Consider the following 16436-nt stretch of genomic DNA (forward strand, 5'->3'; position numbering starts at 1 on the left):
GCGTTACAATGTTTGCCACCATCGAATGGAAATCATATTTCCTGGCTACTGTGTCTGCATCAGGGGATCTTCATGGGTTCATTTGAGGCTGTCTCTCACTCTCTGTCTGCCTCAGATGTGACCCTGCTCAGTCCTTGACTCCCTCCCCCCTCTAGCCTGCTGCTAAGGAACAGAGCGCATTGCAACCTCTGGCTCTCACTATCTCAAATATCCAATCAGAGTGCAGTCCTCGGCCTTGCAGCAGTCAGTCACTCACACAGCACAACAGTTTTTTCTGTTGCTTTCTTCATTCCAAGCCTCAGTTTCAGATGCTCGCTTGCTGTTTCAGCACCCAGGCGAGTTCCTATACAGCAGCTTGGTGCAAGATTTTTTATGTGACTTCACTACAATCGTCACTGCTCGGCTCCCTTTTGTCATGTAATAAGACGCACCATCGCACGCATCTATTGCCCTGTCGGAGATTTCACCAGCCGAATGGTGGGCCCAGAATCTCCATCTGAACATCGGCGTCTGTATCAAGGCAACTGCATCTTTAGCCACTGTCATCCGTGTCTGGCTAACGACACCCGTGTTACCATCCAAACGCCCACCGAAATTGCCTCTGTCCGCTGTAGCCATAAGGACACAAGCGCAGGCTAAAAACATTGGCTGCTTGTGTGTAGCATCGACACTTGCTGCACTTCTGAGGTGGAAACTGAAAAGTGAGAACCTATTTATCTTATGCTTTATTTGTACCACCTTTCCAGTCTAAGCGTTAAGTGGAAAACATAATGACCCCTGCCACGTCTGTGCACTACTGCAAATCCCGTGCAACGAGGAGCAGGCCCATCAGAACGTGGTTTGCAGCGAATCATGTTGTCATGTTCCCAACTTACTTCACTAGAGTACTTGATGGGAACTACTAGGATGTTTTACTCTCCTGGGAGTCCAGGGGAACCTCCCAAAATTCAGAAGTGAGGGAATAGGAAAGAATGATATAACTATATGGGAACACTGGTTACATTATAACATCAGTTGGTAAAACCATGGAAATGTGTTTTGTCTACCACTGTATATTGATCTAGTAAAACTTTTCTAGCTTATTTGACACCTTAACAACTTTAAAAAAAAAGTTTCTGGTCATGAATATACAAAATACCACGACACTGCTTGATCTGACATTTACCCACATAAGCAACTATCATATTTTTTATAAAAAACAAACCTACTTTTTCATACATTTTTCTTCCTCCTTTACATTTTTTTCTAGTTTTGGAACAAAAAAAAAAAATTTCTACTTATTTTAGTGTTGCTTATTAAAAGCTAAGTTTTAATCACATCATTATTACATAAGTTTGCCCCCAAACAAGAGTTGTCTTTCTCTTTTTTTTTCTTTCCCTTTTTGAATGCTGCAATTCTGACTCAGGGGAGCACCGCCAACCTTCTATAGTTAACAGCAATAAGCATATAAAATTATAGTATTTGGCAATAGGGGATAATCTGCCTCCCGACCTCTGCTTGTTAATTAGGGTACATATATATTCATTTCCCGGTGCAGAATTGTGGACTGTTGTTCTAGTGCGGATTCTGCACCTATCTGCTTAAAATACCATGGTCTGTAAGGGGTTAAGCCTGGAACTTCCTTTAGAAACAAATATTATTTACTTGCTATATGAATCTATAAATAAGTGGTGTCCTAAAATATACCAGCTAGAGAAAAAAATAATAATAATAATAATTTAAAAAAATATATATATATATATTTATTTATTTTTTTGGTAAATACATTCTATGTGTTGTACACTGAGCTGTCAGGAGATCACTAATTTGAATCTCGCATTAAACACAGATTCTGTTGGTTGATTTTAAGTCGCAGACCACGCTACCCCTCAGTGATGCTGACCTGCAGCTTTTTGGAGCAGTTTTATGATGAAAGTCTGCTTGTTTCTCCCGTAGATGTGATGAGTGCACCCTCTGCTACCATTTTGGCTGTCTGGACCCTCCTTTGAAGAAGTCTCCTAAACAGACAGGGTATGGCTGGATTTGCCAGGAATGTGACTCGTCATCTTCCAAAGTAAGTTTAGCCAAGAACGTTAGATTATCCTGGGAACGTCTCACACTCTACAGAATTCAGGGTTGCCATTGGGTTTACGTCATATCAGTATGTAGCACATCGAACGCAGCCATTTATAAGTTATCCCGTGAGCGTCGGATACATTTTACAAAGAACATATAGTTTTATGAATGAAGTCAGATCTGTTGATGTTTTTGACATTATCCAAGCACACAATGATATTTTGGATTTAGTGACGATTTTTAGGTCAAAGTGTCAAGTGCTGGGTGGCGTGCTTAACGGTATTTGCCCATCATGCCCTGGTCCCTTGCAGAACAGTGCTGCGTTTTGCAGTATCACATAGCGGTGGTGAGTTATGACCGTGATGGCGCGTTTCGCATTATTATGTTACATCCTTCTCGCATTGGAGCTTTAGGAGGCATCTGGGAAGGTGGCCTATTGTCCATGGAGAATTGCCCAATATATGGGAATGTTTGGGAGAATAGATTATGTATTAGAAATACATTTTCATGACTCTTACCTTATCCTTGTGTATTCTGCAATGGTTTGTATCTGATGGCTGCGCAGGGATATTTTTTTAGCACTTTGATTCTGTAAAATGTATGGTTACATATTTTCAGTCACCTTCCGAGTGGCAGATTTCAGTATATGAGAGTAGCAAGACTTCCCTGCAATGCAGCAGCCTCTCTTTGCACCTTCCTTCTCGTCACAACGGATTGCAGTGTGATATACTATTACGAGATATCGCAATGCGAGCTATACTATTATATTACTATCATAGTACAGCACATTATACGGGATGCGGTCATAATACCGACCACGGGGATTCCAGCGGAACTGCCAGGATTGGCAACGGAATCCTGGCAGTAAGTAGCACGGTTGGGGGATAGGGTTAGGCACTAGGGAGGGTGTTAGGTTTAGGGTGCAGGGAGGGGGAGGTTAGGTTTAGGCACTAGGAGGAGAGGTTAGGTTTAGGCATCGGGGATGGAAGGTTTATGGGTAGGGAGAGGGGGAGGGTTAGAATACTGACAACGAGATTCTAATTGTTGGGATCCCGAGCGCCTGCATCGCCTATCCAACCCCATTATACAACCCAAGTGAAACTTACATATGTATAAACTCCTGTCAGCAATATCTGTAGAAGCAGCGAGTTCATGGAAATGTTGAGCTCTGATGTCATCACTGTTAGTTAGGAATAGTACACCTTGCTATAAATTATGAATGTTAGAAGTCACCATAAATTTCTGTGATCTTTATAAAAGTATCCACCTAGAAACATCACACTTTCATATGTTCACGTAATTCCGTGGTGACTTATATTACCCATATAGTGTGCAGTAAGGTGTGGATTATTCCATAATGAATGAATTATGTATAGGTGTAATGATTTGGACCAGTGCAGGGCAGCCAGCAGTACTCCGTAGCTGTTATATGAATTCTCATATGTATCACGTGATATCACTCTAGGGAAGGGTGTAGGATAATGAATATTTACAGGGGGACAATTTTAACGGGGATAAATACACCCACGCCAAATGTTATGTCATATCTGCTACTGTCATTGATGTTGCTGTTGTATTTGGATAATGTTAAAAAAAAATAAAAAATATCCAGGTATTGACAATGATGTATGTATGTGTATATATAGAATTTTTACAGACATTCTAACTTTATGTACTGTACGTAGCACATATTGTACATGAGAAGTTATAAGTAGTATATACTATTTATCGTATATTGCACATTTGTTTTATCAAAAGTATGATATATCTCAAAGTACAATGTTAACCTCAAATTAACAACATGTGTTTTGTTTATAACCCTGCATGTAACTATTACTGTCGTGATATTTTTATTTACAAACAAAAAAAATCATTCAAATTTTGTTTTTATTCTGCTTAATATTATGTTTTATTAAGTGCTGCTTAATAGTATAGCGACGTCTTTATAGCTGTGGAAAACATAAAATGAAATGATGCTTTTTGAAATCTTGCACTGTCCATGGACTTTATTCAGGGACCAAGCCAGGCCACTGTCACGTGTTTGATGGGACATCATGGAGAAATGGAATTGCATTGGGTCACTTTATTTAATATACAAGCTGGTCCATTCAGTAATGTCAGTGCGCACATATAACGATCAAAAATATACTGTTTTTCATTGAGGCATTGAGCGCTGCATGTTTCCCATAGGTCTAGATAAATGCAACAACATGTTTTCCTTAAGGTCTCCCTCATTGTCCCTAGCTCTAGGTTCCTTCAAAGTATACCCATCGCTTACTCACAGTGGGGACTGATGAGGTGTCGGTGATGTCACTGGTCCCCAGGGTATTGATTGGCTGCAGTCTCGTGATTCAGTCCACAAATCGGCTGCCCACACTTTGTGTATGCGAAGGATACAAGTCACCACTTTATACTCAAGCTTCTTTCTGCATTCCTAAAGCAAAGCTTCATACACACACAGTGCCACAAATACGCACCGTCTTGAACATTTTTTTCTCTCCTTTAATCTCGCGCCATGGGGCGATTCTCTTAGTCAAAAGGTTCCATAGGAGCCTCACGCATTATACTAATGCGGACAAAACCGCAATGGCGGTAGTGATAACCTCGCTCATTTTCATGTGCTCCTGTGAGGTGCAAGCAAAAATAAGTGGTTCATTACTGACATGTCACATTGTAACAGAGCCTGCAAGGTTACAACCAGGACCTCAAAACTATTGGAATCGGTCCTTATATATGTGATTGTTGCTTGTAGCACATCTGTTAGAACGTGGCCTGTGTCTCTCGTTGTGAGGTGGATAGTCCTATTTCTGCAGATGACAAAGTATAACATCTACCTGGCCAAGCACCAGTGAGCTCAGGCCATTGCTAATATGGTAAATACTTCTATATATTTGCAATGGGTGTGGCATGACTTGTTGATAGAATATCGTCGGGTTCTGACTGTCGACTGTCAGAATGCTAACATGGCCATTAGGTCGACAATCAATATGTAAACCTGTATTATGGTCGACATGGTTAAAATGTCGACACATTCAACACGTCGTCATTTAACATGTCGACGTGAAAAATGTTGACATTTTGGGGGGTTATTTTAGCCTAGTCCTAAAACCTAACCCTAAAAATAAACACAAAAACATGTTAACTCTCGACATTCTGAACGTGTCGACATTTTAACCATGACGGCCTAAGTACATGTCTACATATTATGTATCAACCTAATGACCATGTCGATATGCTGACTGTCGACATTCAAAACATGCCGACATTCTAAATGTCGACCTTGTTGTAGAGGTGGCAATTTACAGTAACACCTTTCCTGGTTATAGCTGGCCCTTATGTTACTCAGGAATTAATAACTGGCTTTGTGGATGCCGTCATGTTGCTGTGAAAGGCTCTCTCTCATCCCAGGCCAGGGACTTTGATCAGATTACCCCATTATCGGTAATGTGTGCTGCAGAACTGAATATTTTTTTTTTAAATTCCTGTACTGTTTGTTTCCTTTCTTTCCTGTGAAATCAGAGCAGCGGAGAGCTCATCACGGTCGCCATTAGTCCACGAAGGCTGATATTGCAGCTCTCATGTTAGGCAGTATATACTGCATCACTGTAATGCAGCAAAGAGAATATAGGAGCTAATATGAAATTAAAAAAAAAAAAAATAGATTAGCTGTGACTCTATTGTCATTCAAATGGACAGAATATATAAACTGCAGCGGGTAAAGGGTATGCGTGAGACACCCACAATTAAGAAACAGCAAAGGAAATGAACCTGCACTTTACTAAATAACTCTAATACTTGCTGCGAAGTTTGTGAAGTTTGTATGAGAAGACGGCAGTATGACCACACCAAGCATGAAATCAAAATGAAATAACAATTTTAAACTTTAAAAAAAAAAAAAAAAACACTACTTGAAAACAATATAGTAATAAAAATCACAATCTAGAAAAAGTGGAGACTGGGAAATCGCTGGAAACATTTTGTTGTTTAAGATCAAATTAATAGGAGACCACTCAAAGCGGTCCTATGCAGATAGTAAAATCGGGACTTGGATACACAGTGACCTCTATGAAATAGCCATTTCTGTCGTAACTATAGCAAAGGCGCTAGGTTAAAGTCTAATCTGGATTCTGATTTCTATCAATTGCCAGCACGGGTCTCCACAAAAACCCACACTATATGCCGAGACTCGTGCTGAGAACTGATAGAGAGCTCATTTACAGATTAGATTCTGAAATGGCTACATTTGCCAAATGCTCCTGAGTCTGTGATTTCCAATGATTCTATCCGGAAGGTGACCACCCGACTGGATATTTCTTGGTCAACGCTTATCCAAGTTCAGATTTTAATGTGTGAATTGGACCACTTTGATTTGAACAGCTTACCCTCCCCCTAGTGCCTCACTCTAATCCTCCCCTTCTGCAATCTAAACCTCTCCCTGATGCCTTACCTTCCTCCCAGTGCCTAACCCTCACCCTAGTGCCTAACCCTCCCCTTCTGCAGTCAATTTCTCTCCTAGTGCCTAACTCCAACCTTACTCCCAGTGACTAACCCTCCCCTCCCGCAGCCTAACCCTTCTTTAGTGCCTAACCCTGCCCTCCTGCAGCCTAACCCTCCTACAGTACCTTACCCTAACATTCCTCCTAGTGACTAACCTTCCCCTCCCGCAGTCTAACCCTCCCATAGTGCCTAACTCTAGCCTTCCTTCCAGTGACTAACCCTCCCCTCCCATAGCCTAACCCTCATACAGTGCCTAACCCTGACATTCCTCCTAGTGCCTAACCCTCCCCTAGTGCATAACCTGCCTCCCAGTAACTAACCCTCCCCTCCCGCAGCCTAACCCTAACCTGCCTACCAGTAACTAACCCTCCCCTCCCACAGCCTAACCCTCCCCCAGTGGCTAACCCTAACCTTCCTCCCAGTGATTAACCCTCCCCTCCCGCAGTCTAACCCTCCCACAGTGCCTAACCCTATCCTTCCTCCCAGTGATTAACCCTCCCCTCCCGCAGTCTAACCCTCCCACAGTGCCTAACCCTAACCTTCCTCCCAGTGACTAACCCTCCCCTCCCATAGCCTAACCCTCATACAGTGCTTAACCATAGCCTTCCTCCCAGTGACTAACCCTCCCCTAGTGCCTAACCTGCCTCCCAGTAACTAACCCTCCCCTCCCGCAGCCTAACCCTAACCTGCCTACCAGTAACTAACCCTCCCCTCCCGCAGCCTAGCCCTCCCCTAGTGCCTAACTCTAACCTTCCTCCCAGTGATTAACCCTCCCCTCCTGCAGCCTAACCCTCCCCTAGTGCCTAACCCTAACCTTCCTCCCAGTGATTAACCCTCCCCTCCCACAACCTAACCCTCCCCCAGTGCCTAACCCTAGCCTTCCTCCCATTGACTAACCCTCCCCTCCCACAGCCTAACTCACCCCCCAGTGCCTAACCCTAACCTTCCTCCCAGTAACTAACCCTCCCCCAGTGCCTAACCCTAACCTTCCTCCCAGTAACTAACCCTCCCGCAGCCTAACCCTCCCCTAGTGGCTAACCATAACCTACCTCCCAGTAACTAACCCTCCCCTCCCGCAGCCTAACCCTATCCCAATGCCTAACCCTAACCTTCCACCCAGTAAATAACCCTCCCTTCCCGCAACCTAACCCTCCCCCAGTGCCTAACCTTCCTCCCAGTAATTAACCCTCCCCTCCTGCAGCCTAACCCTCCCCCAGTGCCTAACCCTAACCTTCCTCCCAGTGACTAACCCTCCCCTCCCGCAGCCTAACCCACCCCCTAGTGCCTAACCCTAACCTTCCTCCCAGTGACTAACCCTCCCCTCCCACAGCCTAATCCTCCCCCAGTGACTAACCCTCCCCTCCCGGAGCCCTACCCTCCCCCCTCGCTGCCTAACCCTATCCCTCTGGTGCTAGTCCGTGAAGAATGTCGGCTTTTCACACATGAATATACTGCACTTGCCAACAGGTTCAGTGTCGACATTTTAAAAATGTCTACCGCATAACTGTCGACTTTGTGATGTTGGCATTGTAAATGTCGACATTTTCATCTTCTTAATCTTACATGTACAAAAAGAAACCTTATACAGGGCTAACATTGGTTCCATGGTTTTATATTTAATGATTGCAGAATTTCTGGGGGTGCTCTTCTGGTGATGTTGGCGAAAACAGTCAAACACTAACTGAAATTAAAAGTTCACAGCTTGCATTAATGGGCCCATCCAGCGGAATTGACCCTCGCAATGAACTTAGGCAGGTAGATGTGGGAAATGAGCTGTCTGCCCTTGTTTACAACTGTCTAATCTCTCTTCACTACCACTTAAATATCTTAGTCACCCTTTCAGGGAATAAAAAATTGCTATTGAATTCCTGTCAGGTGCTTAAAACAAAAGAGTTTCGCCATTCGTTAAAAAGTGTTTTATTGTCATTCAGAATCTATCCAAAATAATTTATTTGTAGATAACCGATCGGAACTTTTTAAATTCTAATGGGAAAAAATAAATGCATGCGAACTGGTGAATTGTCCCCTAATGCAGACCTTTTCAATTTACTAATGTTTGAATGCCAAAAGCTAAAGATAAATTAAACAAAATAAAAATCGTGTTGCCCTATTATAGTTGTTTGAATTGTTTATAATAAAGAGAACACTAATTTCAATACAAATGATAAAATATTTATTTGACAGCAAAAATAATAATACAGATCAGTGTGGTTATGTAACATAATAACCTCTTGATAAAAAATATTTTTCCATTTTGTTTATGATGGGGGCAACTACAACAATGGGCAGAAACATTGGCACCCTTGCACTTTTAACTCACAATTTCCTCTTTTATATACAGTACAAGAAGTTGAAATTAGAAATAGTATTTGGTCACCACAATTCTTTCCCTGTTAATATTACAGATCCTTAGTTTTGGCTTCAGAATTCTGTACTACAGATGTGTCAACATACATCTATCCTCCATGCGCTAAGAGTCACATTACACATAACGCATGAGTGCCGAGCGTGTTTTTGAGCTACTTTTTACCTTCAAATGCATCTTACTCACAAAGCGCTGTCAATAGGACAGACAAACAGCTTCTGCTGATTAAAATGATATGCAGCATGCCTATGTTCTCTGTGTGACTGCCGCTGCATCTGCATGCGAAATGCTGTGACACTGTAACGTAGAGTACTGTAACGTTTCACATGCAGATACGCAGTCGCACACAGAATATAAGCATGCCGCATATCATTTTAATCAGCAGAAGGTGCTTGTGCATCCTGATCACATCGTTCTGCGAATAAGACTCATTTGAAGGTAAAAAGTAGCACAAAAAGACGCTCGGCACTACCGAGTCACTCCACAGCACGTCACCACTAGAGGGGCTGTTTAACGTGCAAGGAGGCTAGATGTTTGAGGACACTCCTGTATATATACTTCTAAATAAAATGAAAAAAGAAAAGTAATGGTCTTGGCAAAATTATTGACACCCTAGACTTAATATTTGGTAGCAGAGGCTTTGGTCAAAATCACTGCACTCAACCGCTGCGTGCAGGATGTGTGATCTTGTACCTCTCTACGGGCAGCGTGGTCCACTCTTCTTCTGCAGACTGCTCCAGAGATCCGATCACGCCGCAGGGTTCCTGTTACATTTAGATCTGGACTCACGCTGGCCATAGTAGGTTGGCTGGGTGTGGCATATATGTCCAACGGTCACCATGACGACATTGACCATGTCGACACACTTATATTGACATAGTGAGCATGTCAACATCACAGTTTTCTTCTAATTCTGTCCCTAATCCTAAGCCTCCTGGAAATGTCTACTTTATGACAATGCCCTCATTTCATTGTTATGACGAAGTTGATATCTCTGACGTCGACATTCTGTCAATGTTGACATTTTGCAGATATGGACATTTTAACCATTAATGTCGACCTTGTGAATGTCAACATGTTGAAGGCCGACATCGTGACTGCATACCTACCGGTTCACGAAAGTGTTGGGAGCCTTAAACGTCCTGTTAACATTACGTACAGTGGAGATGGGAACATCAAGGTGTCTCTTCGTTTCGGCAGCATTGACCATGCCCGCATTCAGTGTGTGGACACGGATGTTATGTCGACATTGTTAGCATGTCGACATTGTAGTTTTCTTCTAATTCTGTCCCTAGCCCTACCAGCAGCCCCAGCCCTAAGCCTCCTGTAAATGGCGACTTTATGACAGTGTCGACCTTCTGCTGTTGACATGACCGCATATCGGTTGGCTTCAGTGCTGTGAGCCTTAAACTTCCTGCAAACAGTACACACAGTGGAAATGGGAACATCGAGTTGTCTCTTGAAAATGTCCATTCTCGGCTGCAAACTTTGGTTGTACCTCTGTGGACAATTCTCTAGTTTGCTTTCTTCTATCCATGAACTATATACCTGATTCAGACCCGCTCGCTATGATGCGAACACTTGTAGCTGGCCGATATTTGCAATCTGCGTATGCATCGCAGTGCGCAAACCAGGGCGAAAGATCAGGATGCGTTCGCTCGCTGCGCATAGACTGCCCAGCAGAGTGAGTGAGGGGGGAAGCCATTTGTGGGTGGTGACAGGGGCTGGCCACTGGAAACGGGGGAGTGGAGGTGCGAACGCAGGCGTGCCTGAGTGTCTCAATGCAGTTTCAGAGGCGTGCATAATTAAAAGGCACCATCATAGTACACGTCACTTGGTGGGATTTCACTCTGAAGTGATCGCAGTGCTTGCGGCAGGGTAGAGTCAACTTCAAGCACTGCGATCGCATCCGATGGTGCTGGATGTACCAATGTTTTCATGCACCTCCAGGAGATGACGTGCGCAAGCGGGCGTCCTAAGAATGGCTGGTGGGCGTCTGCATACACTAAGTGATCGCACGCCAAGACATAATGGGCGTGCTGATGCCTTGCTGTGCGGTCGCCTGCCTTGCTGGGCATGCGTTGGATTTGCATACGCAGTGTGCGAGCGAACGCATCTAGCGAGTGGGTCTGAATGAGCTCCTGTGTTCTCAATGACACAGAATAGGATAATAAATCATTTTCCTGTATTCAGACAAGCTGAATTCTATACTGTGGGCACATGCAACTCACCCCAGCATGTTCAGCTTCAAAGTTAGTGGAGAATCACCTGCTTGAAATTATTTCTGACTACTTCTAAAAGGTGGCAATAGTTTTGCCCAGGCTGTTTAACGGTTTGTATGCGGAATAAGCAAAGACTTAATAAACATTTTAGCTTTTCGTGGGATTTTATTTCCATAAAAAAAGAGAATAGGTGAATATCAATTAATTTTTAATTTCAGCATTTTTCTGGAAGAAATGGTGCATTATTGGAAAATAACTGCAAGGGTGCCAAATTTGTGGCCACGACTCTAATTGGTTACTTAAAATGGAGCAGCACAAAAAAAAAAAATGAAAGAACTTTCTTCAAAAAACTAATTCCACGCAAGACTAAAAATAGTTTTAAATTAAGTTAGGTCAACTAAAATAAAATCCAAAACTTAACTTGGCAGTGCTACAGTAGATGGTTTTTTTGGCCGATCCTATTTGTGTGACTGCTCGAACAGATCATCTTCCCTTCTGCTATGATAAGCCTCAATCTAACATTGGTGGTGAGTGGTCTTAATATTTTACACAACACCCGCCCTTCCCCCTGTAATGTTAGGCACATCCGAGAACCTGCCGAATCTACCAAGCTTTGTATTTCATTTTAGATCAACTGATTCCATCCAAAACTGTTTTTTTTTTTTTTTAGATTTTAGGTCTCTAGATGTAAAACATCTCTGTTTTTAAACTGCAATCTCAGCCTCGCCTGACTGGGAACTGTAATGGTGAGCTCTCTCTTAGTGTCGGTGGTGGCGTTTCTTTTGTATGAAGACCACCAAAAATTATATAGAATATATATAGTTTGTTTTTGCTCTGAACGACACATTTTTGTAAAAGTGTAATCGCAAGAAGCCCTAAGAGGCGGCAAAATAAATGGGAAAACGTGAGCTATACAATATTTTCCTACAAACAGGGCCATCTCTTCATTGCTTAAAGCAGAGGTTCCCAAACGCGGTCCTCAAGGCAGCCCAAGAAATTCAGATTTTAGAGATATCCATCGTTGAACACAGGTGGTTAACGCAAATTGACTGAGGTACTAATTAAGTCACCTGTGCTCAACCATGGATATCTCTAAAACCTAAACTGTTGGGGAGCCTTGAGGAAAGCGATTGGGAACCTCTGGCTTAAAGTCAATGACCAAAGAAGTGGAGTGGAGTTTTGGGTTTCGGAGACAGACTTTTTGTGACCTGTATAGAACTGGCCTCCACTAAATCTACCCAGGCAAATATTTTTTTTATATTTTATTTTTTGTAATTTAATCTGTGTTCAAACAATTGTTGAATCATTGCAACCACTTGGTCCTCTTCTATAGATACGTAAGTTGATATAGAACAAAGTTCTTTTGACCAGCATTTTATGGTGTGACCAGATGAGGTTGACACATTGGTTTATAACTAACATGATCGTTTGGGATTGAAAAACTTTTTGTAGACCCTGTTGCTTCCGGAGGTGAGGCTTGCAGCATTCCATACACACCTAAAGAAAAAAAAATTGTCAAAAGTTTGCCGTTAACTTGTTCTTGCCAAAAATTTGGGCTTCTCAGAAAGTAGAATAGTGTGTCTTCTCCTTAGCCCGCTCCATTACCGTCTATATTTCGTCTACTTCTTTTATTCCCTCTTTCTTTAACTCACTCTCTCGTTCTAGAATCTCCTTAGATTTTCATTTTCAAATGTCTTTCCCTCCTTTTCTTTTAACCACTTTTCTGCTGGAGGGTCCGCAATGAATATTCTGTGAAGAAAGTCTTTCAGAGTGCTGCAGTCCCACCTCAGTCTGCAGCGACAAGGTATGGTAGGGTGATTTAATCAATCAATTGTGTTTTATACTTTTTTTTTTTTTGTTCTATGGAGGTAGACCTCAGGGGTGTGCTCGTTCAATTGCGCTCACCTATTCGGTGCTGCACTCAAGATTCGGGCAATCTTGCACCATTGCCCGCTGGCGGTTGACTCTGCGGCCCAGGGATAATGACATGGTTCGTGTTTTTAGATCTTCTAGTTCCCTCTTGTCCAATGTTGAGGTTATAAAATATTGGGATGGTAGTGGATGCCAGCCTAAACCACAGTGATAAATATCTACTTCATATTTCTCACTGTCATTTAAGCTGGTAGACAATATAAAGTCAACCCCTTTATATACTTTGCACTGGACTTGGGGGTACTCAAAGATCCAAAAACATGCACAGTCAAAATCATACTTGGACCGCTGTGTCAACCACCAACGGGCAACATTGCAAGATTGTCCAGTAATTAAGTGTGCGCCGTATAGTTGAGTTAAACTGAACAGTCTTTTTTCATCCAACATTTGTTTTATAAAGTTGTATTTTTTTTTTTTTTATGGGAGCCATTCAGTTCAGCGCACTGTTAATAGCACCAATTAGTTGGTCCCAGAGCTATTCAATTCAGATCGCTGTTAAGTCAAACTAAAGCCAGTTAAGTCGGAGAATGACGGTTAGCGTGACTAAAGGGGCGACTAATGCCGGACGCTAGGCTGTTAGTGCCGCGCTGAGCCGGAAAACTGCCTTGCAGTCGGCACTTTAGTCGGGTTTGTGGTTGCATGCTCAGGAGGGTGCGAGTAGCAATCCTTTAGTCTGGTTAACAGCACGGGGAATTGAATAGCATCGGGTAGTCCTTCCCGGTGCTCTTAATAGCGCTCTGAATTGAATCATCCCTATTTATTTGGAATATCCATTTGAGGATTTACTACTGAGGAATAATGCCAAACCAATCACAGACTCTTCAGAAAATGCAGAAATAACACCTCCTACATGCCTACACCACTTAAGGTGCGTACACACTACACGATATGCTCCCTGAGCGATATCGTGTAGTGTGTCCCCAGCAGGCTGTGCTCAATGTCCTTCATGACATTGAGCATAGCCGCTGAACGATATCATTAACGATTTCGTTCAGCGCCGGGCTCTCTCCCCCATTCCCCAACTTGCAGCAACCTGATGAGGTCGTCAGATTGTGCTGCATGTTCAGGCGATGGACAATGTCGGAAACGACCAGCGGGAGTGCGCATCGCTGGTCATTTCCGACATAAAAGTGCACGATTTGTGCACGATTACTGAGCGATTGCACGATTACGATGTCGTAATCGTGCAGTCGCTCAGTAATATCGCCCAGTGTGTACCCACCATTATTCCAGACTGCGTGAGACAATAATAAAAATCTTATCCCATGCTGCAGTATAAAGAGGAAAGGTGCCTCTGATCCCTCATTGCACTGTGCATTTATGTATTGCTTTGTGAACAAGCCCAATCTGTTGAAATAAGTAGGAAGTGTGGTGACAGATGAACAGCTCTTTTAAAGGCAAGTTCCAAAAAGGAGGATAAACATTGCACCAATTTGTTGTATATTTTACTACATGTTATTCAGGTCAGCTGTAGAGAATAGAGCTGTGCGTTGCTTGTGATAAAGATTTTTTTTCCCTGCAGGTTTCTATTAATGTATGTAAAACTAGTTGCTTTCCCAAAGCTTCCATAAATCCTGGAGCGACCTTCTTCAAACTAAATGCTAGACTAGTTCATTTGTACACTATGACTTAAAATACGTGTATAATGTTTTTAGAATATTTCAGGAAGTCACAGAGACAAAAATCCAATAAGTATAAAATATTTATAGTTGTAATATACATATTATACACTGTACATGTTTCATACCTTCTTGGCAATCCACTAATATTCTGACACATTCTTTTGAGTCCAACAAATTGTTTTATTACATTATTTTATTATTAGTGTGCACTCGTTGCCTTAGATACAGTGAAGGCAGCCATTTTGGGGATTTCTAATTCAATTTATCAATTTAGTAGGAGCTGTGTTTTATTTCTTGTATTGGTTGTGTAGGTCTGTATGTTTTGTCGTAACCTTTTTTTTTTAAACTAACCCTGATTACTTCCCCAGCTTTTGTATCTCACTTCATCATATGTATAAAGTTCCGTCACTCCTCACACTTTTTAATCGCAATGACATCATGACGGAGATAAGTACATTGGCAATGTTTGGTGTAATGTTCACTATTACTGTATACGTATTATTGATCATGTGGGACTGTCGAGGGTGTTTCGGTTTGTTTTATGCACATTTGTTTAATATTGTATTATTATTTGTGAATTGAATTTGCCGGACATGTTCGGTTCTGTAAACTGCAGAAACTGTGCCAAAATGGAAATATTTTCAGACCTCGTTTGTAGTATATAATTAATGTGACGATCATCACGCTTTAATGCTAATATTTCGTAAATGTATTGACATGAAGTTTGTCATTACCGGTCGTATTTATTCAGGTATATATTCGAATTTTCTCTCATTCTTTAGCGTGCAAATTTAAACTTTGTCATCATCAAAGTTATTTCCTACTAGTGAGCAGCATTTATTAGTAGTTACTATGCAGTCTTTTATAATGTTGTTATACATGCACCACAAATGCTGGGAGGCGACATTACCGGGGTTAATGTGCCGAAATCGCACAACAATCGCCAGCTGGTCATGAGCAACAATGTTTTAATGTGCCTACTGTGTAGACACACTTCTAGAATCGTGTCAGCAAAGGCTGGCTTATTATAGTATGAGCACTTGCCAAGTCACTGCATCTTGTCCAGTAACACTTACCCCCGTTCCAGCTTCCTCTTCTCTCTCGGCGCGAGCATGTACGTAACACCCAATGTGCACGTAAACATGCGTGATGACCTAATTGATATCATGCTCCAATTACATAATAGATATACCCCTATATAGTCATAATACTTGCATCATAATTCTTCATATACCATTTTATTTGCTGTCTCTTAATAGATAATCTCCCACTACCTCACAAAATAAGTCTGTAATTAAATATGATGGAAGCTCCTCCCATTACTCCTGCTGGTTACTTCTGATAACGTGATGTACTCTAGATTTATTTATATAAACCTTACTTGCTGTAAAAGATAATGAAATAATTCACACCAATACAGATTCTAAAATAAATGACAATGCTTTTACTTAAAGACAGCATAATTATACATGTATTTTGCCAGAGCAGAGTTACAACAAAAACATAACACTTAGGTTATTTTAGCAGCAGTAGGAATACTTGTAAAATACATTTATGACACCCAGTGCAGCATACCAGCCAATTTCATACATACGTACGGCGACGGCACCAGCACCCTCGTTGTGTGCTCCTTCCTCTAAGTGTTCCCCGACTGCTCCCCCCTCCCTCTCTCTCTCTCTCTCTGGAGTTTTTGTACTTAATCCTGGCTATACCTCCAATTAACCCAGTGGGGAATATTAATTT

The 16436-nt window shown here is 42.0% G+C and overlaps 1 protein-coding gene across 3 annotated transcripts in view; it reads left to right on the top strand.

The window, feature by feature from the left end:
• The window catches only part of PHF14 (PHD finger protein 14), a 323924-nt gene that overhangs the window by 218697 nt on the left and 88791 nt on the right, over positions 1-16436 (top strand). For 2 of the 3 annotated variants that reach the window (XM_088442247.1, XM_088442248.1), the window contains exon 18: positions 1936-2053. In XM_088442247.1, the coding sequence (XP_088298373.1) occupies positions 1936-2053 (118 nt within the window). Of the gene's footprint in view, positions 1-1935; positions 2054-12871; positions 12944-16436 lie in introns of all 3 variants that reach the window. The other variant, XR_015868728.1, reaches the window with a different exon arrangement.

Source organism: Taudactylus pleione, unplaced genomic scaffold (assembly GCF_031769625.1).
Source record: "Taudactylus pleione unplaced genomic scaffold, aTauple2 ptg000306l, whole genome shotgun sequence".
NCBI lineage: Eukaryota > Metazoa > Chordata > Amphibia > Anura > Myobatrachidae > Taudactylus > Taudactylus pleione.